This window comes from Alternaria rosae, assembly GCF_020736505.1.
Source record: "Alternaria rosae strain MPI-PUGE-AT-0040 chromosome Unknown BKA58scaffold_5, whole genome shotgun sequence".
NCBI lineage: Eukaryota > Fungi > Ascomycota > Dothideomycetes > Pleosporales > Pleosporaceae > Alternaria > Alternaria rosae.
The window spans coordinates 253919-276397 of NW_025763574.1; the positions used below are offsets into that span (position 1 = coordinate 253919).

The window sequence follows — 22479 nt, forward strand, 5'->3', positions numbered from 1 at the left end:
ATTTATGGCTGTTTCGTGTGAGAGTCGCAATATTGGCGTCGTCACATTCGCTCAGCATACTAAAGCGCATCGCTAGCCACTATACCCTCTGCCTGCCTCTCATTTCTCTCGGTTCGACTGTTGCGCTCATTACGTACCATGTCGAAAGTGCATGATGGGGCTTACCTGACCTGGGCAGTCAGGCACGGCTTACCCGATTAGGGCAACTATCGCATCCCACACATTGTGGGGGAAGAGGCACGAACAACATCATCTTAGTTCTTTTATAACATGCTTTCTACACTGTTCTTATCTCAAGCACCATCTTGCCATTACTGCTACTCGAAATTATCCAGATTACGTCAAACAGTAAGCTCAACCCTCCCAAATGCGATGGAAGCAAGACGGCGATCTCACAGCATTACTAACGCGCATCTTACAAACAGTGTCTGGAAACCTCGTCCCCCTCACTGTCATCAAAGGCGCAGGCCATGAGTTTATTCCCTTGCCAAAAGGCGATAATGCGACTGTTGCCGACTTTCATACGTAAATAGACCCCTCCCTCCCAGCCGGCCATTCCACTCTCCCCAATACTAACACCCACGCCAGCATCCGCACACAGACCCCTTGCTCACCCGCACACCTGACATCTGGCTTCTACAAGATCGAAGCCGGGCCCTCGAAACCTGCCTCTTATGATTTCGAAGAAACAAAATATGTCCTAAGTGGCCAGATCGACGTCTTGGATGAAGCAACTGGCATCACTCACCACTTGGTCGCCGGCGACTTCGCATTCTTCCATGTAGGATCGAAGGTGCAGTTTTCGACGAAGAGTGCTGGGATGGCGTTTTATGCTGTTACGAGGCCGGTGAGGGTCGCGCATCCGGGGTTAGTGGGCAGGGAGGAGAAGATGTCGAAGTTGTAAAAGGCCGCTGAAGACAGGATTGTGGAATTGAGGAGGGAAGTAAAAGAAGAGAGGGGGAAAATTCCAGGTTGTGGTGTTTTGGAAGGTAGGAAGAAGGGTTGGTTGATGTCGAATGACGCGGCAGATGAGCTGTTAATGAGCGCTTGCGGCACAAGGTCGCTGCAGCAGAGACGTTTGTTCATCGGCTCCTAAGAGTTCGAGGTCGGAATAATGCACGAAGAGAAATTGATGACCTCTCCTGCGTCAGGAACAAACCTCTCTGTCTATTGTGCGATGGCTGATAGACGTGCGGCGAAGTCCTTCTTTGTGCGACGATACCTAGGTACAGTCGCATACATATGCTGCGATTCACAGCGCTGTAGCAGTAGAACGCCATGCTCTCTATAATTCAGTACAATTCCGTCGCAAGGCACGAATGAAACAATCCCGTGCTAGGTCAAAGTCCGCGATGGTAGTGATGGGTTGAGTTTTACCTTGAGTGGTTACTCGAAAATGCTGCTCAAGCTGAGATGAGGACTGTTTCTACAGTGAACACAACCGTGACGAAGAGCGCTTTGAAACCTGTCACCACCAAGATTACCATAAAAAGGGAGAGAGAGAAGAGCAAAACATCACTCTTGGAACCCAGAGTGGATCCATGCACGCCATGAGCATTGTGTTATGCAAGCTCTTTTTCAGGTAGCCAAGGCCATGGTATGGGATTTCCAGTAGCTCGAGTCAAGGCACGCTCCACTGGAGCTTCTCGACCAGGTACACCGCCTGCACATGCAGTTCACGATGCTTGATATGTATACGTCGGATGGAGACTGTTTTAGCTGATCGCTTCAAATGGCTCTTGTGCTAGTGTATTGAATCGGAGCTCTAGAATGTCGGAGGCAGTCGAATGGTCCGATGTTGGCGCTGTGGTGGAGGATTTAGCGATGTGGTCCACCTCCGACTTTCAGATCAACGCCGTGCTGGTCTGATGCCTAGTCGCAGCTATCGATATCGCCTTCAGTGCTGGAGATGAGGGATTGTAGTAAGGTTCATGAACCGCCATCAGCGACAAGACATTGGGTGCGATAAGACCTACCAAGCATTGTCTCTCCCGGATGCTTGAACAGTGATGTCTGCGCCGCCGGTTCTGCCCGAAGCGTCCCCCAACCCGCCATGCGAGAGCCATGCGAGGACCCCGGGTTCCACCCACCTACCCAACAACACGGGCTGGAGAACGGGGGAAGACGAGGCTGGAGCGGAACAAGTCGGACGGCGTACTTGAGTAAGGTATGCGCCCTCTGCACAGAACTCCCGGCCCGTCCAAAACAGGCATGGGCGCCGAAGTAAAGCGTTTTCTCCGATGGTGAGGGGATATGCATGGCCTTCACACTAACCCGCCCCTCCCCATGCTCCGATTCCGATGCACGCATGGACTTTCTGATCTTGGGGGAATTGCTATTCGCGCCGTTTCCTGACACATCACGAGGGCGTTCGACGTCATTGCGCGCGTTGTTTGTCGGCGTAGCGCGCAGAGTTTGGTATTGGTTGGGCCGTTCGAGATGCCTGGTAGTTTGGGAACTGGGAGAACTGGTCGCGAACGTTACGCCATGCGCCACTGCCGCATGTTCCGCGATGCTTATCTCTATGTCAAACTTGGCGCCCTCAATATCAGCGATCAAGACATATTGCTGTGGTATGCAAAAGTTCCTCGAGACGACTACACGCGCGACCTTCCACACCTAGCCGGAGAGTATCTCGGCAGGAATATTGGATCCAACCGCAGAGCCGCATGTGGGGCGCTAGAAGCTTCTTTGCAGCCAAGCTCCACCAAGACGGTCGGTCCTTTGCTTGTTTATCTCCACTCGTCTATACTCTTCCTGGGCAGCCCATGATAAGTCTGCAACAACCGGCTTTGCGCTGGTGCTTACTGCCCCGGCATTGCGATCCGCGCAAGGCAAATTTTTTACCGCGTTGGTGCCATGGAGACTCCACGCGTACGTCACGTCACGTTTGTGGTGGGATGGAGAGCGCCATGGGGAGGCTTCTCCATGGGCATGGGTCGTCTCCACTGGGGTTTATAAAGGGCGGAGATGCGTCCGCTTGAGGGGTGGTTGTGAGATACCAGCCTTTTGCTGCAGCCTTTCTCCCTCTTTATTCCTCTTTTCCTCACTGTTGATTTTTTGTTGATCACTGCCCATCATGGACGAGAAGGACACCAAGATGGTTGAGGAGACCTCGTCGCCGCAACAGACTCTGCAAACAGAAAAAGCCGACAAGATCCAGGTCGCACCTACACCGGACTACTCCGCCCCCAAGGCAAAGACAGAACAACTCGAGGATGCGAGAGGATGGGAATCCGAGAACCTGATCCAAGATCTTGAGAAGGAGTTGGAGCAGGCCAACTACAAGAAGGGCTTCTTCGACATCGAGTTCAAGAACCCCAAGCATTTCACATGGATGATTGTCGCGTTCGCATCCATGGGTGGTCTGCTATCTGGCTTGGACCAATCGCTCATCTCTGGTGCTAACCTCACACTTCCCGACGACCTGCACCTTACTGCCCAGCAAAACTCGCTCGTCAACTCTGGTATGCCGCTCGGAGCCGTCGCTGGCGCCTTCCTCATCTCGCCATGCAACGAATACTTTGGTCGCCGCTGGGCCATCATCATCTCCTGTATCCTCTACACCATCGGTGGTGCGCTCGAAGCTGGATCTATGAACTACGGCATGATCGTCGCTGCCCGCGTCATTCTCGGCGCTGGTGTCGGTCTCGAAGGTGGTACCGTCCCCGTCTACGTCGCTGAGACTGTCGAGAGCAGACTCCGTGGTAACCTTGTCTCCCTCTACCAGTTCAACATCGCCCTCGGAGAAGTTCTCGGCTACGCTGTCGCCGCTATGTTCATCACTGTACCAGGTAACTGGCGTTACATCCTTGGTAGCTCGCTCGTCTTCTCCACCATCATGGGTGTCGGTATCCTGTTTATGCCTGAATCTCCCAGATACCTTATGCACAAGGGAAAGCCTCTTGAGGCCTTCAAGGTCTGGAAGCGCATCCGTGGTACTGCTACCCATGAGGCTCGCGAGGAGTTCTTCGTCATGAAGGTCAGCACTGAGATGGAAGAGGCTGAGGTCGCTGCTGGACGCACCAACCGCTTCCCATGGATGGACTTCTTCACCAAGCCGCGTGCTCGCCGTGCCATCATCTACGCCAACATCATGATCTTCCTCGGCCAGTTCACCGGTATCAATGCCATCATGTACTACATGTCCGTCCTGATGCACCAAGTCGGCTTCGACACCGTAACCGCCAACTACATGTCTCTTGTCGGAGGCGGTTCCCTCCTCCTCGGTACCATCCCTGCCATTTTCCTCATGGAGACGTGCGGTCGTCGTTTCTGGGCCATTGCCATGTTGCCCGGTTTCTTGATCGGTCTCGTCCTTGTCGGTATTTCATACCACATGGATTCTTTGAGCGCTACTCTAGGCACCTACTTCACCGGTCTGATCCTCTACGAGCTGTTCTTCGGTTCCTACGCCGCATTGACCTGGGTCATTCCCTCCGAGGTCTACCCCACCTACCTCCGTTCCTACGGTATGACCACCTCCACCGGATGGCTCTTCCTGTCCTCCTTCATCGTCACCTACAACTTCACCGGCATGCAAAATACCTTCACCAAGACTGGTCTTGCGCTGGGTTTCTACGGTGGTATCGCCGTGCTGGGCTGGTTCTACCAGATCTTCTTCATGCCTGAGACTAAGGATCTGACGCTGGAGGAGATTGATCAGTTGTTCCAGAAGCCTACTCGTCAGCTTGTTGCTGAGAATGCGAAGAGCTCGTGGCAGGTTACCAAGGACTTGTGCCACTTTAGGTTCAAGAAGGTCTTCATTGATAACAACAGGAGGCGCGGACGCGAGGAGTAGGAGATGGAGAGTCTCGATAGAAGGGTTTCGAGTTGCTACGTGCATCTGAAACTGTAGAGGTTCATTAGGATGAATGCTCGTATTATGAGCGTATGATGAACGCCGGAATATTTGGTCGGAAGATATGATAATTACAATATACCCACAATGTACATTTTGATTTAAACATACTTTACCATTCCCTATAACATTACGATTGAGGTTTTTGCATGTCTTACCTTGATACATTCTATATAAGAAACCATAAGAGGCTTAGATGTCTCCAGCGCACCCTCATCGCACCCACATTGCGCGAAAACTTCACTAGATCTCACACCTTTTCGCCTTCTGACCACATCTCATCCCCACGTTAGCAGCCCCTTAAGACCCGAACCAGAAACCCCTTCAAATGCCAACGCAAAACCCAAGACCTCCTGTCATCTCCCTTGAACCCCACACTTGATGTTGAAGTTGTATCTTTACTCAGACAATCCCAAGACAGTCCCATCGTCTTCAGCATAGCTTAAGACGAAATCCAGACACACTCATTCTACACCGATGACTAGCGCCTCCTACAAAACATGTTCTTCCGCATGCCGTTTCACGCTCTTTACACGTACACGAAAGGCGCTCTTCATCGCCCTCGTGGAAGTACGCTCATTGACCAACAATATCGATAATTAGCACTGCGTTTATTACACTCATTTTGGGGTAGCATTAGAAGACTGGGCCTTATTATTGGTCTACGTACAACGCACTTCTATATTATCTTCCCCCATATGCCTACACCTTGAACAATCCTACCATCCTACCAGCCTCCAAATCCATCCCAATCATCATCCATCAAACCACCAACCATGCCACTAGATCACCTCCCCTTCATGCTAACACCCACGAAACTTCCCGCTATAGTCAGTGGAAACGCTTCTTCCGCCACCAACATCCCCGGCGTGCTTCTACTCATCCTCGTCACCAGTCTGGCAGTCGTTGGAGTGAATGTTGTGGGGTTTGTTATTGGAGTGGTTGGGTGTATGGGTTGGGACGCTGTGAGTGGAGGAGGAAGTAGAGATGGTATGTCTTTATTTGTTCTTCTTCCGACATAAGGTTGGGTGGTGATTGAGTGCTTGGAGGGAGAAAGCTGACATTTTTTCGTGTTAGGTAACGTTACCCCGGAGAGTCAGGATGGTATCGATGATTATACCGGGGATAGAAGGAGTGCTGTGGTATCTTCGGGTATCGTTAAAGTACGTGGAGACACTGCATAGTTGGGTGGATGTGAGGAAGCGGACACATATGTTGTGGAATGAAAGCATGGCGCTGCTCGGCCAGAGGAATGACATTGACCTATTGGAAAAGAGGAAGTCCCAAAAGAGAGAAAGGTATGCCGCGGAAAATAGCAGCGGAGCTCCTTAGACAGAAACAACGACCCGTCGCAACAGTTGATACACAAGCTGAGCGGAACACCGTCTCTAGACCTGCTTCCATGCTCTTCCCTGTCATATGTATATGATCCATACCAACACCATCCCACGCGCTCAAATCTGCACCTTCTTAAACTTCAACGCCTTCGTTGGATCAGGCATACTCTGCGTCCCCACATCAACCATCGGATACCTTTCCGTCTCATCATTCGGCATCTTAACATCATACTCGAGAATCAGCCTAACCAAAATCATCTTGATCTCATTGGCAGCGAAGAAGCGACCGGGGCACGCATGGGCTCCGTAGCCGAAGTTGAGGTTGGTCTCATTGGTGGTGACGAACTGGTTGCGCGCGATATCTGCTGCTTTACCGCTGGCGCGTGCCTTGTAGGCGCGGAAACCGTCGAATTCTTCGGCCGAGGGGTAGTTCTTTTCGTCGAGGTAGACGGCTGCGGAGGGGACTTCGATGGTGACGCCAGGGGGTATGTATTGCCCGTTGCTGAGGGTGATGCCTTTGAGGACGCGGCGGTTAAAGGCCGCTGGAGGGGGAGGGTTAGTTGTCATGTTCTTCCACGGTAGTATGATTCACGCGAGATTGACGGGATGGAACTTACTGTAGCCTGTTGGGTAGAAGCGAATAACTTCCTTCATGTAGCTATCGACTTTCTCCATTTGTTGCAGAGCGCGGGAAGTGATGACTCCATCGTTGTTGGCCATGACGTTGCGGATCTCCTCGCGAAGAGGATCAATGTACTCTGGTGTGACGGCGAGTGTGTGCATGATGCTGGTGACGGTCATACTCGTAGTGTGGATGGCGGCAAAGATGAGACTGAGTTGGAACCTGGTAATGTCGTCGATCGAGTCTTTACCTTGACCCCTCGTGATCATCCACTGCAGCATGTCGTCTGGCTCTTGCCAATTCGGGTCTTTTGATTTGGCGGTCATCCTCTCCTCTACGATCGGACGCAGAAACTCGCTTAGTTGTTGCTCGATCTTGCGAAGCTTGACAATCTCTGGGAGGCGGGGACACAGGAACGGCTTCAGCCATGGGCGGACCTTCTTGCAAGCTGTGACTCCTGCCACGAGATCCATTGTATAGTTTGTTCCGAGTTTGATGTATTCTGGGTTGCGACATAGTTCTGGTCCGACAAAGATGCGACCGGAGACTTTTGCAATGACATCGACAAGCTCTTTGAAAATGTAAACGTCAGTCCATTCTTCGCATGGGGGCATAGCCTCTCGTAGTGCGCTGTCGACTTCTGTGGCGATTGTTGGGTTTAATCGAGCTACCATTATATCAGCTTCATCAGCTCGCGAGCAGCGTTATTCGTTTCCACCTACGGAGTGCTGGCGTGAGGTCCTGCTTGACCGCATGAAGACCGGTCTGCCCCTCAACCTGCAGTTTGGTGTATTTGACTTCCATGAGCTACAGGCGGTTAGCTTTGTTTCGACATCAATTGCTCATGTCTACATACGGTCTTGACGGCGGCAGGGAAGCTGAGAACATCATCAGGGAGTTTTCGCAGCTCTGGGAGCAGACTTGAGGGTATGACAATGTTGTCTTCGCCTAGAGAGGTATGAGCGATGCATATATCTTTTTCTGGGAATACGCTAACGTACCCTGCTCTCCTACAATTCTGTATACCGAGTCTTTGAACTAGCGGCTGTAAGCAAGAGCATTTAAATACACCCATGAGTAGCTTACTTTGGCGTAACCGTCTTCATACATCTTCTTGGCGGAAGTGAGGTATGCCTGTCGGTGTTTCTCTCCGCTCTCTCCGCCGAGGACCGGCAGGCTTCCCAGCTGGGCCTTTCGCTTGAGCTTAGGGATGTATGCACAAACTGCGAAAAAGAGGGTTGCTATGGCCACAGTCTGCAGCGTGTGCGTCAATTGCGCCATAGTTTTGCTGTCCATCATCGTAGATTCCTGCGTAGGAGGCACCACGGAGGTGTTGATGTTTTCGAATTTGGCGGCCATCGTCGAGGTAAGCGGTGGTGGGGTCGCCCTTTGGTTCAACGTTGCCAACCTGCGGGTGCTGCGTGTTGATGTCTGGGAGGTGGATGGTGAGTGACGGACGAAGTCATCACGCGGTCGCCCTTCTACATATATCGCGAATGTTTCCCCTGGTCTAGAAACGCCAGGATCATTGGTGCGCTTCGCTCTATACGGTTGATACGGTGTATACACAGACCGGAACCTTGGATCCGGCGAGCGCGCTGCTAGCGAAAGAGCCGTCAGCTGACCGCTAGTGTGTGACAGGCAAAGCGCTCGACGATCCCCAGGCCAAGCCTTACCGTTGCGTTTCGAAGTTACACCTTGAGTTCAGCCCTCAGCTTTGCAGTCGATTTCGACGTCGGACCACCGGGCCAAGGGGAAAACCCGGACATTCTTAGCAAGTCTCTCGTGTGTTCTTCGTGGAGGCTGCTGAATATGCCTCAGCGTCACCGATCTTTATCTTTGACGGTGTGAGACGATCCAATCGATGGCCTTGCAGTACGGGGAGTACGCCCGACGTGCTTCACCAAGCAGCCTAGACTGACGCGTATGTGCGGCTTGGAAGGATCATTACCCTGGAAGAACATTGGTGAGGTCCGTGAGACGCTTCAGCGGGACCCTGACAACGGATCGCACGCGTCCGTTCTGGCGATCAAAGTGCAATCATCTGTCGTGTCGGTGCACACAGCACACGATGAAAATGTTTGTGTAAACAGGTCGTTAAAGGAGGGCAGGTGCAGCAAGGAGCTGATGGACCCTTGCTGCGGCTGATGCCTCTTCCGTCCTCCGTTCATCTAACCGAGATCTCTACGCGAGGCTGCTGCACCGGCACGGGAATGTACCCGAATTTGACGAGGCCTGCCATTCTTCGCTGGCAATTCTCCATCATTATGATTCATACTGGTTCGTATTTGAAGTCGATGGATCCGACATATGACTGCCTGTGCAACTACCCAACTTTGCGAGAATCAGAACCTGCAGCACGGACCCCACAAGCAAGAGGGCATGGCTATACACACCGGATCACGATGCCCCGACATGTCGCTGCACGACGTCCCTCCTTGTCCTCCAACAAATCCAGCGTAAGCAATCTATCATGAAAGACCCATGGAGAAACCATATAGCCGATGCGAAAGATCCCGTGTCGCTTACCCTAGCAAATGGACATGTCCACGCGTCCAACCAGGCAACGAAGAAGTAAGCGCCGTTAAGTCAGACCCATATCTCGCGCATTTCAAGTCAAAACCCAAGCACATGGCCAGCCACGCTCAACGCGTAGTATTACAAAAGACATACGTACTGCCACATCTACAACACCGCTGTGTCACCCAGCGAGCTGTAGAACAATCCTCGTCTCGACAAACTTTATCTCGCCGTATCGCGCGTATTCGGTACCCAATCAGAGGAAAGAAGAGCTCTACCGTCCAAAACGCAAATGTGTAGTCAAACTTTCGCTTTCGCTTTCGTTGCTGAAGCCGGTCACTGCCCCATAATCACCAGTAGGCGGGCCGATTTCTCCACCTCTTCGCCGTCATCAATCCGAGCTTTAGATAATGGCATACCCACAACCCAGTGCCATCACGGGACCTATCCACATCCGTCGACAGCATGCGTATGGCCTTGAGATGCAACTGAGTTTGAGATGATGAGGTACAAATAACCTTTAGAGTTCTGCAATAAGCTTCGTTTGTCCGTTTCTAGTTCGAAGGTATTAGTCAACAATGTAGTCAGCAGCTGTGTCTTTCTGTTTCTTCTGAGCGGAATACGTTCACGGGTCCTAATGTGATGGTCGAACCATTCCAATGACCCACCGATCCCATCAGATTGCAAAAGAAGATGTCACCAGTCAAGAACGAGAAGAACAGTGAATTGCAGAGGCAGATATAGATGAATTCATGACAAATATACTAGCAGTCCGTTACCCTTCTCCGCCCCAAAACACCCAAGTCGTGATGGCCAAAGCCACAGCCTTTATGAATCAGAGGCGCGTCTGACGGCGCTTCGAGCTGCGTGACGAGAGACATGCGGCGAGGGAGTCGATGGCCAGATTCTTGAGAGCTTTTGGGCGCAGCTCTTGATGTTCTATGGAAACGTTAGCAGTGTGACATCCCGAGTGCGTTCATTCCGAGTCCTAAAAGAGGAATTCGGTAACAAATCTTATCCAGTTGGATCGGGTAATGAGGACGTTGAAGTTGATATTAGATTTGACGAGCCGCTTTGAAGAAACCAAGAAGGAGACGGAGGTATGCAAGGAGAAGAAACTGTGCGCTTCCGAGATGGCGAGATAGCGGAAAACGATGAGTTCAATTTGATGGGGAGCGAATGGCGCAGATTTCTACTTGGAAATCGAGAATATCTAATGTATGTAACTTACCAGGAGAAACTATGTAGTACGGATTCTACGAAATGACTAGCAAAGGTAGAAGCGAAGTGGTATGAAGTAGCATGAAAAGAGTGAAGTGAAGTGAAGTGAAGTGAAATGGAGATGAAAGTGTGTGTAGGTTCGACGTACCTGTACGGGGTTCAAGCGAACAATAAGGTAATAGGGAGGACAGAAGGGCTAGCCTCTGAGGGCTGAGTTCACGCAACCTGCATCCTTCCACTTGCTTGGGCCTGTCTGTTCATATCGAATGTGCTGTCTAAACCCTTCTTGATGACCGTCCTCACTAGTGTTGATGTGAATGGCGTTCCTTGTATCCTGTGGATGAAGGACTGTAGTGCTGGTGGAAGGCGGAGACTGAACGCGAATTCTAATGTACTCTTTTTGCGCTCCTAGACGTAGAACTACAATCTAGGTCCGCTGTCGTATGAGGCCCAGATGATCTTCTTGGCAAGACCCTTGACCTTGACCAGGCGAAGTTATCATCGCTGCCTGGTTTGGCAAAGGACTATCCTGAGGTATACTTGGAGGTAGATGATAAGACAGACGTCGAGGTGGGCATGAAAGCTGTAGATGTGATGAGGAAGGCGGAGAGGGAGGTCTTGAAGTAGCTTGAAATCTGCGATGCGAGGTCCAGCAATCGTTGAGTGCTTGCAAGATCCAGTAGCCATTGGCTTGTTCCAAAGAGCAGATGGATAGATGGCCGACTAGAAAGGGTTGTCGATGAGGTGACAGGCCCGGAGACAGGCGTTGGGGGTAGACTGTCGTACAACAGCAATGTTAGCAAACAGTAGATGAAGCGCAACCACGTTGACGAGTCCAACAGAAGGGGTGGATGCTGTTCAAAACGGACCAGAGGCGACGAAAGGGATCGTTCATAATGACACGGATACTGGACGAGTGCATACAGTTGAGGGGCGTTAAGGATGAAGAAGCGTTGTTGAATATTGTTGATCGGACTAGCATGTGTGAGTGGCTGACGAAAGGAAAAATCAAAGTATTCGCGGAAAGCAGATTTTTATGGCAAGAATCCTCCCAAATGTGAGCACCTATTCAGGACATTTTGTGTTGTTGGACGGAAGTTGCTGGTGCAGATGGTTGAGAGGGCATGATTGTAGAGAGAGGCAATAGGGAAGCAATGATCTTGAAAGACAGAGGTGGTCTCTGAGAAGCATCGCAAAAACAGTAGCAATCGCAAGCACTAGCATCTGGCATTTCCATCTTGACCACAGTAGAGTTTTGGCGAACAACATATTTGAGCCCACCAAGTCCACCTACGAACCTGCGCTTTCCTCCCCAAACTTTCGCGAAGAGTACCTTTCCTATGCTCTCAAGATCTGCTCGAAACAGCCGCTTCTAGCCCATCCTTCGCAAGGCCAAGTAATGAGATTCTATCGCACAGCTCCTTGAGATGCTGAATCTTCGACCCAACTCAAGCCATCTCCAAAACCAACATTTGCCAGCAGAAACCCGCCAATTCACTCTTCGCATTGAGTGATGAGTTATTACAGGCGGAGGAGGACGCTGTTGTCGTGTTCGTTGGTGTGCAAGATAGCTATGTTGACAGACATTCTGCACACTAACGAACACTACAATAGCGGCCCTCTCCGCCCGTAACAGCCCATCTCCGCACAATATAACCCATGCCGTCATCATACAGCTCGTCTGCAAGGCCGCGTAAAGATCAACGCCGTGCCGTTCATGTTGCATACCATCTCGATGACAGGCGACCAACAAGGCAGCCTCACGCGACCACCCACTGGACCCTCAGCAATATGTTCTAGCGGATCTAAAATCTGCAGGGTCGATCGAATCGAGAACGACGGGCAGAGCGAACCGAGGCGAGACGGAGAACCGAAAGCGATGTGGAGGATATGGCAGGATCGACAAAGATCGACGTGGCGATGTGTTCCGCGGAGGGGATGACAAAGCGTGTGGGTAATAGCGGATATGGAATACGGCTGGTGTTCGCTGTTTGGCGGGATTTTCAGGCTGCTCGTGCTCGTATGTGGGGTTGTTGCAGTGGTCGAGATGGGTGTTGAGCATGTCGGCTCTTCGTTTCGAGATGTATGACTGCGGGTTGGATTGGCCTTGCGCCCTGCGGCGGCGGAAGGAACAGTGGTCCATTTTTCGAATAACGTATGCCGGCATTAGGCGGAGTGTGTTGCCTGCGCATCTCGTTTGTAACCAGTCGTTCGTTCGTGCGATCAAAGACCCGATTAGTGCGCCTTCGTTCTTCCATCTCTTGTCTCTCAACCCTCGCCTCTCATGTATACCAGCACGATCACTCTTCCCCTCTTGTTGAATTATCCCATTCAATCATCAAGTTATCCGACCCTGTCTCTTCCAACACCTCATTTCCCATTCTCTCGCGCCTCTTTCTCCTTCCTGCGCTCAGCAAAGACAGCCATCTTCCTTTCCATCTCGTTCTTCTTAAGCATTAACTGGGCGCGCGTGGTTTCGAGCTGTGCGATGCGTTCTTCGGGCGTGGCTTCGATCATGTATCGTGTTTTCTACAAGTAGTGGGGTTAGTGGGTGACGCCAGATAGTTGAATGTTTGAAGCGAGGGAATGCTCAGCGTTCGCATGAAGGAGTAGGGCTGTAGAACAGAGAGCCGTGATATATGAAGAATGGCGGAGCATACCTGTTTAACTTCCTGCTGCCCTTTCAATCCCGCGCCGTAGATAGTTCCCGTAATTGTGATTGAAGCGACGGCAGCTGTCATGATCCACCGACGGACCGTCTGAAGGGTCGCCATGGCTCGTGAAATTCCAGAAGCAGTGTGGTTCGGTACAACGACGTGTCAATGGCGGCGCATAGTCATGTTGCGATGAACCAAAAGTTGATCTGGGGGGAAAAAGTCGACGACCTTCGGTGGATATCAATCAACCGCCAAGCCGTTTTCGCCGCGGGAGTCCCACCAACAAAGCCGATGCCGTGCGACGCGCCTTCCCCCACACGCACGCACTCCAACACAACACAAACAAACAACTCCGTCGAAGCCTCTCCACCTTGTGTCCGAGCCCTTATCGTCGCTCTCGTAAAAAAGAAAACGATTCGACAATCGCAATGTCGAACATCCCCCGCTCACACACCCCAGCCGGTGGTTCACGCCTCAGCACCGTCCCCTCGCAGAAGCCGCGCCAACTCTCACACCTACAAGCGCAACTCGCGCAATTAACAGCGAATATGTCGGATCTGGAAAGCTTGATGCGTATGACAGCCGGTCAGGCGCAGGATATGCGTGGGCTGGGTGGATATGCTGGTGCTATGTGAGTTGCGACACCCTCTATCCATGCACCATGAAATTGCGCGAGGAGATGTTGGGTTTCTGCTACAGGATAGCGTACTAATAAGATATGTGTAGGTTTATGGCAGCGAGTAAAGTTCTGGGTGAAGAGACGGTCAAAGGCGGAGGTGGGAATGGTGATAAGGAAGGCAAGGACGGCGATAAGTGAGGCTGCGGGCTGAGAAAGGAGAGAGATTATGCACCATCCCACCAAAAGTACCACGATACGGATCGACGATAACGCGCCGCGGAGTTGTATCTACAACGATAGACGAGAACGGATATTGTGCAGGAGATGGGGAGGCCAGGTACCCCCATCTCTTCAGAGAAGACACGCGGTATTCTTGCCAGCCAGCAAGAGATGAATTGGGTCAGATCACAGGAGCGTATCACAGTTGAAGCACCCATACTTCTTGAAGATAGGCTTCACTGTAAGACGCATGGATTGGTCCTGTGGACGCGACGCGTCGCGTTGTGTCATAATGCACGATTGTGCGACCGTGTGGTAGATACCCAGCAATGTACTCAGACACCACCATAACGATATAGTCACCCATCCCACCCTACACCCTACACTCTACATTCGTCATTCCAACATGTTATGCCCATCCGTCGTTCCAATCACTTCGCAGATGAAACTAGACAGTGGCCGACGGCGAGCGACCCCCTAGTCAGCAACCTACTATTGAAACCGCGCACAGATATCTTGCTCCCTCCCCAACGTTCTCCAGACTACCAACAGATCACCAGCATAGCTCCCGTTCGCCGCGTTCAGCTCCCCATTATCCAATGATACTAATATCCAACCAGCATGCCCGCGTACCTTGCATCAGATAAGGGTCCCTACCGACTTACCGACTTTACCGAGAGATAGGTACTATCACTATCTTTACTATCTCCTCGCTGCCATGGCGTTCATGTCCACGATAGGAAGGCCAGCCACGCACGTCGTTACGCTTCCCCAGACTTCATTGGCTTGATCGCCACGTTTCAGAGTTTGTGAGGCTCAATGGCCCCCTGGAGGGGGGGTTGGCAGTCAATCATGGACCACTAAGCGTGGCGTTATCAATCGCGCAATGATAACGAGCGATGGTCTCACCGGCCTATCTATGCGGGCGTAGAGTTTTTCGCTGGGTCTGAGCGTGCGTGTGCTTCGTTTATAAGTAGACGGGTGTCGTCTTTGTGTGTTGAATTCGGTGGTGTTTACTATCGCCGCTTGATACGATTTCCGCCCCGCTGTTCGACAGCCTCTTCCGGAACGCCAAGACAGGATGCTTTGGATTGATGCGACTTTACCTACCTGGGATGGATAGATGATGGACGACGGATGATGACGATGAGAATAAAAAGACGGTGAGGAGAGTCCATGGTAGTCCCCGGGTTACCTCGATCGGTTCGACCTCGTTGCGAGAACAGCCTCACGATTTCACGACCAGCCATGAAGCTATTCGCACATTTCACGCCGCCCGCCGAGCCACGCAACGCAGTATCTCCGTTACCCATGCCCGCCGAGTAGCGCCGTCAGACGTCATTGTCTTCTCGCTACATCGGCGAAGCGTTGATCGCTACAACACGCTCGAGTGACATCGAGTCGCAGCGCCCGACCAAGGCTGACCTGGCCTGATCAACCGGAACAAGGACTAGAAACGGAACGAGAGCACGCGAGCCTCCACGTCAGCGCCGCGGCAGCAAGCACACGAGCAGGACCCTTTCCCGCCCGCCGTCGTCTTAACCCACGATCTACCCCCCAGTACGATGGCCAACCGTTGCGAGCCCAACTGTGGATCGCCCTCCGTCCAAGCGGCCATGTGGTCGATGAGGAGAGAGACGGACGGGCGAGGCGCCATCGCCATCGTCCAGAGGGAAATTTCCCCCGAATCATTTTGCCAATATACAACGCCTAAATGAATCACGTACACGGACCCCCACGGGCATCCCGCGTTTTCGTATCAGAAGCGCATGCGACCTTGCCCACTCAGCAGACAGCCAATGTTTCAACTCGACCAACAAAGACGTGCATCCGTCTTGTGTTAAGACGAGGGGGGGGGGGGGGGGGCTGTGTAATACCATTTCTTCAGCGGGTCGGGCGGTTGGGTAGTTCCGCGTCAGTTGTGGATTTGCGTAGTATACAAATTTCAGCAGCCAGCACGCCATACAGCCGTCCGGACATTGCGTGCTCGCAACGGATATTTCCGCGGTAGTCCTGGAGAAGCACGAGCGAAATGAAATAGAGCGGGATCGGATGGTCGCTTCGCTTGGTCGGCAAGAAGAAAAATCAGGATTACAGCCAGTGCAAGACCGCAGAAACCAGAACAGCATGGTAAAATTGCAAGTGTGTTGAACGACTTCTGCGTCTGTAGCGTGGCCCAAGTCGGCAATGCGGCGACAAGCGAGGTTAGAGCGGATTCTGTCGGGTTTAGCAAAGCGTCTAGGCTCCACATCCTGGCTGATTGCATGCATGCAAGTCAGATGCAAGTGGATTAGGAGGCTTGCATGAGACAGGGGATACAGCAGCGAGGCCGCTTACTCTCTGGGGCAATGAGCGTGGGGTTGTTGCGTGCGATCAATATATGGCATACCCTGCCTATGCATGGTTTTGACATTGATGAGTAACTGCTAGCGGGCGGGTTGTTCCTGTAGGATTTGTGTAGGAGTGAGATGCAGGATTAGTTGTTTACGCTGTTGCGCGCCCCATGTGTATTCGTACCTTTTTTTTTCGTTTCCGACCCTTTGACATGTGAAACCCCACCACAGTGGTAGGACAACAGGGGACCGGTGATTGTATCCGGGTTAGCGGACGCGCAACATCAAACATTGGGTGTTCGCGGCTGGTGCTAGATGAAATCGACGGCCGAAGTAATGCCATTGCAGATGCCGGAGGGAGTCGAGTGGAAAGATCAACATCGCCCTGGACCCTTTACTTTGGTGGGTAACCCGGTGGGTACGCAGTTCGACCTGGAAAAGCAATATGCTGCATGAAACGAGTCCACCAATAGCCAGTTCCCTGTAGGCTGATATTAGGGACAGCTCGCGGCTAAAATTGTCGTCCGGTTGGGAAAGGAGGGGACCGAGAGCGAGAGAGCGAAAGCAACGGCGTCCGATCCACAGGTACCGTTCAGGATGTCTCGAGATCGTTGGGAATGTAACGTGGTTCGTTGTCAGTCGGACAGTGTCTTGAAGGAGCCGTCGAGTCTTCCCTGCCCGATGCGGCCCTAAGATGAATTCGAGATCTCGAACAGCAATAGGTGCATAGTTCTAGAAGGAGAGGTACGTCCGCCGACAGCGGCAGCGGCTACAGGACAAGCTGCATGTGTTCTCGAGTTTACAGTTCAGTCATCTCCACCGTCCGCGTCACCGTTGGATCTTGCATTGTCCTGGTAATGTATCTCCCACCCGTCCGGATCTTGACTGCGGAACCGCATGTCAGTCAGGCCCCCAGGCTGGGAATTGAAAGTATATAATTGTGAAGAAGCAGAATTTGGTTGTGCCAATGCCCTGTGCGGGAGGAGCAGCAGCCCAATGGCGTCAGCTGCAGTGTTACTGTTGTTGAATGCGCCACAAACTTGAACTGGCGTATGTTTTCTGGTACCGCCAGGCGTTGTCGGATGAGCGACTAAAAGCGCAGTTCACTTGCAACCACGTGCTCTGCGCTACGTGCGGTGGATCCGTTGTCGCACACGCCCGTCGATAGCTGTGGGCCTGGTAAACAAAGACCCTGAGATTTGTGAGGCTATCGGGAAATCTAGGGAAGGAAGTGCCGAGATGCAGTCGCGTTCGGCACCATTCGGATGACATGCTCCACCGTCGGGTAAACGATGGGAGTGCTATGGATCTATACACGCGGTGAAAGCCCTCTTGTTCGGCGCTGATCACAAGACATGATACTGCTACTGTATGCAGTCGGCTGACAAGCTCGCGTTGACGGTGAGGCAGGCGTGGCAAGGCATACCTGCCGTGGGTTGTGAATTGCAGCGTCCATCGACACTACAGCGTAGCGTAGACGTACAGCATCGCCTGGGTGCTAGGCGCTGTAGACGTCGACAGGAGCGGGTAGGCAATGCACAGGAGCCAATCGAGGCGGGCTGTCTCTTCGCGTAAGCTTTTGCCGGCTGGTGTTGGTGGGCCGTAGTCGTGCAGTAGAACATGTCAAGAGGGAAAACTGGCGAGTCCTGAAGGAAGTGACGTCCCGGGATCAGCGCAGTGCAGATGGAATCGTGGTTTCTCTAGTTGTTCTCGAAACGAAACACCGAGGGTCTAAGGTCCTTCTGGTAGGGCTCTGGTGCTGGCTGGCGTGTCTTGTCTGCACGACAGCGCGAAGCACGCCGACAAATTGGCCGCTCTTGATTCTGAGCTCCGAGACTCTGTCCGGGGTTCCCAAGTATCCTCGCAGCACGGTTCAGGCGGTCTCGATAGGAGCAAGGGCGTGCATGCTAAGCGGCAAGGCAAGCATTCTCCCGTTCAGCCCACACACACCTCGCGGGCCATGACCTCGACCGCCGTGGGTCATCGCATCTGAGGTTGCAGTGACTGCGGGCCCGGAGGCTTCACGCCGCAAACGCGTCAGGTATTGGTGTCGTGTGCTCGCAGCATTGCTTTTCTGAGTCGCGCACTTGACGACAGTGTGGAGAGGGCGTGCCGCGTTGCGAGGGTAGGGAACGCCCCAAACAGGACCCTAGCAGCTAGGGTGCACGGCCAGGCATAGCCCAGGGATGCGACTCGGGCTGCACGTGTGATTGGCGTCCGAGAGTGAAGAGAGTGAATGGTGGGGGCAGCGAGCAGCGAGCGTGGGTGCCGAACGCTCCACACACGCATCTCATTCTGCTCACCAAGGCCCAGCGTCACGACTCACGACCCACCCAGTGCCACCGGCTGCCCGTCGTACGCTGGAGCCCGCATCGCTGCAATTCAATTATTGCGCCGCTCACTGGTCCCGGGAGCGCGAACATTTCGAGCCTTGTTCCCCGTGGAGGACAGCAGCCACAGTCCAATATCTACTCGTGACCGGCCGTTGTCGCTGTGCAAGGCCAACACGCAGGCACAAGCTCACACACCGAATAACAACGCTCTAGGCCGCTCGAGCCTGGGTATTATTTCTCGCAGTCGCCTTTCAGTGCAGGGCCTACTTCGGCTTGGTTGCAGCTGAGGTCCGCAGCTAACGTGGGGTGCGCCCATCCGATTCAGAGCACGCGCCGACGCAGCTACATCATCGCTTTCCCGTGAGAGGCACGCTCGCAATATCCGCCGCCCACCAAAGAGGGCACCACCCCGTCTGAAAACCCATGGACTTTGACAGACCAGAGGGCCAAATGGAGGTTCAGTCGGCCCATGACACGAGCTCCAAGAGGGGCATGCTCCAGGATGCCATCTTCCCAGCATTCGGCAACGATGCGGGCACCCCCAGCGTGGAATCGCCAGAGCAACTGCAGAAGAACGACCCGCTGGGCACGCAAATCTGGAAGCTCTACTCGCGGGCAAAGACGCAGCTTCCCAATGCTGAGCGCATGGAAAACTTGACCTGGCGGATGATGGCCATGAACATGCGCCGCGCCGAGATGGATCGCAATAAAGGGTACGCATATGCCGCACTTGCTTTTGCGTCGCTACCACTTGACTACCCACGACCAGCTGGCTAACTGTGATTCCTCGCGCGCAGGCCCGCTCCCGATGCGCACAACACTGAACTGATGCCGCCGCCGCCCTCAACAGCAGGCGCAAGACCGCCGCCAAGATCCGCTCCCAGCGGAATCGCCCAGCAGCTGCGCAAGTCGCAGGACCAGCAAGCGCAGGTACAGCAGAACTCGCCCCACGACGCCATGAACCTGGACGATTTTATATTTCCGTCATCCGTCGGCAGTCCTGCAGGCCTGTCGCCCGAATTGTCGAATGAGGATGCGGCTCCATTTAATGCAACAGCCCCAGCGATACCGATAAGAAAGCCGCATCTAGCCAACGACCACAACCTCTCCCTCGCCCGCGCCTCCGCGCCCTCGGTGCCTCCTACTATCCACAGAGAGGATGAATTTGGCTACGTCCCGCGACACGTCCGCAAGACCAGCATCGACGAGCGACGAGTGAGTCTCTTATCTCTCGTCTATCATGTCCTCACTAACCTCTTATCAGCCTCCCAAGCGGCGCGCTGAAGCGTCTCCTCTGGTCCCTCCCGTCAACAGTATCATGATACCCACCGACGCCCAGGCTGAGCACGACCTGCACCAGTACTCGCTCGACCACTCCATGCAGCCCCCCACCTTCCCGGCCTCACAGGCCCAGGCCCCCTTCAGCATAGACACCTTCTCCATGCACGACGACCCCGTCATACATTCTGCCGGCCCTTACCAGCAGAACTTCTCGGGCTTCTCTCCTGTCGGCTCGCCCCTCATGAGCCACAACGCCTTCAACTCCAACATGTTCAACCAGCAGTCCATGGCCTCCTCCCTCAACTCCACCGACTACTACTCCCCACCCAGCTCCGCCTTCCCCTCCACCGTCTCCACTCCACAGCCCATACCCGAGGACAACCAGATGTACTTTGACCGGAGTGGCATGGACATCCGCAACTCGCACGGCGGCGCCTCGTATGGACCCCACCGACCCTCCAACCTGTCCACCTCCATGCAGCCGCAGTTCATCTTCAATCCCGGAGCTGGCGGTCCCGACTCTGTCTTCAGTCCAGTCACGAGCACTAGCGGCTCGCTACCATTCTCCTCAGCGTCGTCGTTCGGCCAGTCGAGTCATGTAGATCCGTCTCAAGTACTCCACAACCATCTGCCGCTACGACAGCAGCACGAGATGCAGATGGGACGTCAAGAGAACATGTTCACCTTTGGCGCAGATTCCGACGCCGAGGACGACGAAGGAAGCGCGTTTGCAGACCGTACCATGCCACAGGACTACTCGCAGATGGAGGACGGGTCACTTGACTTCAACGCTGGCTACCAGTGGGAAACAAATCTCTCGAATCAATTCAACCCGATGCAAGCGCGATACCCGGCAGGACCCCCACGCAAGACCGTCACAATTGGCGGCACGGAAATGGTGCACTCACCGCAAGACCACTGGAGTCCTGGGGGCAGTCTTGGGCGGACGCATGGCTCGGCTGCCTCTGTAAGCGACATACGCAATCGAGGGAGCGATCCACGACGCCAGAAAATACCCCGCACTAGCTCAACACCTAACGCTGCCGGAATGCTGCACCAGGGCATGCATGGTCTAGTCTCGTCACCCAATTCACCGCCAGAGTCTGGCTTTAATTCTGCAGCTCCATCACGGCCTCAGAGTCCTGGTGGCTCAAAGCAGGGTGACGGTGGTGCCCCCACAACCTGCACCAACTGCTTTACCCAGACGACGCCTTTGTGGCGACGCAACCCAGAGGGACATCCACTTTGCAATGCATGTGGTCTATTCCTAAAGCTGCACGGCGTTGTTCGGCCCTTGTCGCTCAAGACCGATGTCATCAAGAAGCGCAATCGCGGAAGCGGCAACGCACCTGTAGGCACAACGTCTACGCGATCGTCAAAGAAGTCATCGCGAAAGAACTCAATCGCGCACACTCCGGTGACGACTCCCACGTCCCACAAAGCGGCCGAGTCTGAGTCTCCAAAATCTACCGGTTCTGGTGGAGGCGCCTCGGGTACCATGTCCTCAGCTACCACACCGACATCCTCGAAACCGAGCGGTGTGGTTCCAATCGCTCCTGGTCCGCCCAAGTCCCACAGCTCCGTGAACTTGGCACAGACACGCACTGTCGCACCTGCGCCGAAACGTGTTCGTGGTGCGAGCAAAACGGAATCACAGGAGCTTGAAATGGGGGATGCGGACGATACGAGTGGAAGAGCGCCATTGCGCAGAAAAGACACTGCCATCGCAAGTCCCAGTCCTTTCCCAGGCCAGAACCTCGGCGCTCTTCCGATGGGTGCCATGGGCCAAGGCCTGCAATCATCCGGTCCTGCTGAATGGGTAAGTAACCTCTTCTCGAAGATCAAAAGTCAGACGCTAACGAGCTACTTACAGGAATGGTTGACTATGAGCTTGTGATCTGAGCAAATCCTTTGCGCATTCCTCATTATCCACCACCAATTCCCAAACACCAATCTGGGGGCCCTTTGGGGGCATATTACGAACCTATGTCTGCGTTTGCTTTCACGATGTACCCGGTGTTTCGGAGTTCCGCGAGCATGGTCATGCTAGGGGCCTATTTGCTTGTTCACCCACAAGTCTTTACCTCGCCTTGATACCTCCAAACTTTCCGCGATGCGATTTACCACTTGCAACGATAGACGCGGTCTGGCTTCTTTTTCCTCGTTTTTGTGACATACCCTGTTTGCTTTTGTTTTCCCAACCGGCTAGCCAGCAAGATGGAGGAGGCAGGCGCTCCATCACGTTGCAACAACTGCTCTAATATCTTGACGAAGACGTTCGGGCCACTTACTCGTATAAGACGTCCTGTCTTATAGGAATGAGGCGGCTCGTTTCACATTGCATGAGCTTATGAGAGAGAAAGAGAGATATCCCGGCGTTTCCACGCGAATGCATAGAAGAAGAAAGGTGGTGGCTTACGCATCTTCTGCACATTTTGGTGTCTTTCAACGATGCTTGCTGAGTTCGACTCGAGGG

General features: G+C 53.4%; 8 protein-coding genes across 8 annotated transcripts; 5 read left to right on the forward strand and 3 right to left on the reverse strand.

Moving 5' to 3' along the window:
- Positions 1–272: 272 nt before the first annotated feature.
- BKA58DRAFT_169289 (uncharacterized protein) lies at positions 273–993 on the forward strand. Its single transcript, XM_046165135.1, has 3 exons — positions 273–348; positions 426–525; positions 589–993. Coding segments are annotated over exons 1-3 (417 nt in total). The 5' UTR covers positions 273–347; the 3' UTR covers positions 905–993.
- A 1984-nt stretch (positions 994–2977) lies between these two features.
- On the forward strand, positions 2978–5084 carry BKA58DRAFT_384249 (plastidic glucose transporter 4). Its single transcript, XM_046170248.1, has one exon. It carries the CDS (start codon positions 3080–3082, stop codon positions 4799–4801), a length of 1722 nt encoding a protein of 573 aa, XP_046024860.1. The 5' UTR covers positions 2978–3079; the 3' UTR covers positions 4802–5084.
- Positions 5085–5637: 553 nt separating this feature from the next.
- On the forward strand, positions 5638–6045 carry BKA58DRAFT_439564 (uncharacterized protein; the record flags this gene model as incomplete). Its single annotated transcript, XM_046173698.1, has 2 exons — positions 5638–5851; positions 5939–6045. 2 exons carry the CDS (start codon positions 5638–5640, stop codon positions 6043–6045), a joined length of 321 nt encoding a protein of 106 aa, XP_046024861.1.
- Positions 6046–6302: 257 nt separating this feature from the next.
- On the reverse strand, positions 6303–8573 carry BKA58DRAFT_169305 (ent-kaurene oxidase). The gene is made up of 6 exons (XM_046165136.1): positions 7907–8573; positions 7822–7858; positions 7677–7768; positions 7543–7627; positions 6816–7487; positions 6303–6740 (listed from the first exon to the last, which is right to left on the reverse strand). Exons 1-6 carry the CDS (start codon positions 8177–8179, stop codon positions 6316–6318), a joined length of 1584 nt encoding a protein of 527 aa, XP_046024862.1. The 5' UTR covers positions 8180–8573; the 3' UTR covers positions 6303–6315.
- Positions 8574–12830: 4257 nt separating this feature from the next.
- BKA58DRAFT_457264 (uncharacterized protein) lies at positions 12831–13335 on the reverse strand (the record flags this gene model as incomplete). The annotated part of the gene is made up of 2 exons (XM_046174626.1): positions 12831–13090; positions 13222–13335. 2 exons carry the CDS (start codon positions 13333–13335, stop codon positions 12932–12934), a joined length of 273 nt encoding a protein of 90 aa, XP_046024863.1. The 3' UTR covers positions 12831–12931.
- Positions 13336–13646: 311 nt separating this feature from the next.
- BKA58DRAFT_411258 (DASH complex subunit Hsk3 like-domain-containing protein) lies at positions 13647–14035 on the forward strand (the record flags this gene model as incomplete). The annotated part of the gene is made up of 2 exons (XM_046172286.1): positions 13647–13849; positions 13945–14035. The coding sequence occupies 2 exons, from the start codon at positions 13647–13649 to the stop codon at positions 14033–14035; spliced, it is 294 nt and encodes a 97-aa protein (XP_046024864.1).
- Positions 14036–17067: 3032 nt separating this feature from the next.
- Positions 17068–18145, reverse strand: BKA58DRAFT_169431 (uncharacterized protein). Its single transcript, XM_046165137.1, has 2 exons — positions 17816–18145; positions 17068–17756 (listed from the first exon to the last, which is right to left on the reverse strand). Exons 1-2 carry the CDS (start codon positions 18009–18011, stop codon positions 17404–17406), a joined length of 549 nt encoding a protein of 182 aa, XP_046024865.1. The 5' UTR covers positions 18012–18145; the 3' UTR covers positions 17068–17403.
- An 861-nt stretch (positions 18146–19006) lies between these two features.
- On the forward strand, positions 19007–22266 carry BKA58DRAFT_169476 (uncharacterized protein). The gene is made up of 4 exons (XM_046165140.1): positions 19007–19435; positions 19520–19937; positions 19987–21822; positions 21877–22266. Exons 1-4 carry the CDS (start codon positions 19146–19148, stop codon positions 21898–21900), a joined length of 2568 nt encoding a protein of 855 aa, XP_046024866.1. The 5' UTR covers positions 19007–19145; the 3' UTR covers positions 21901–22266.
- The last annotated feature ends 213 nt before the right edge of the window (positions 22267–22479 follow it).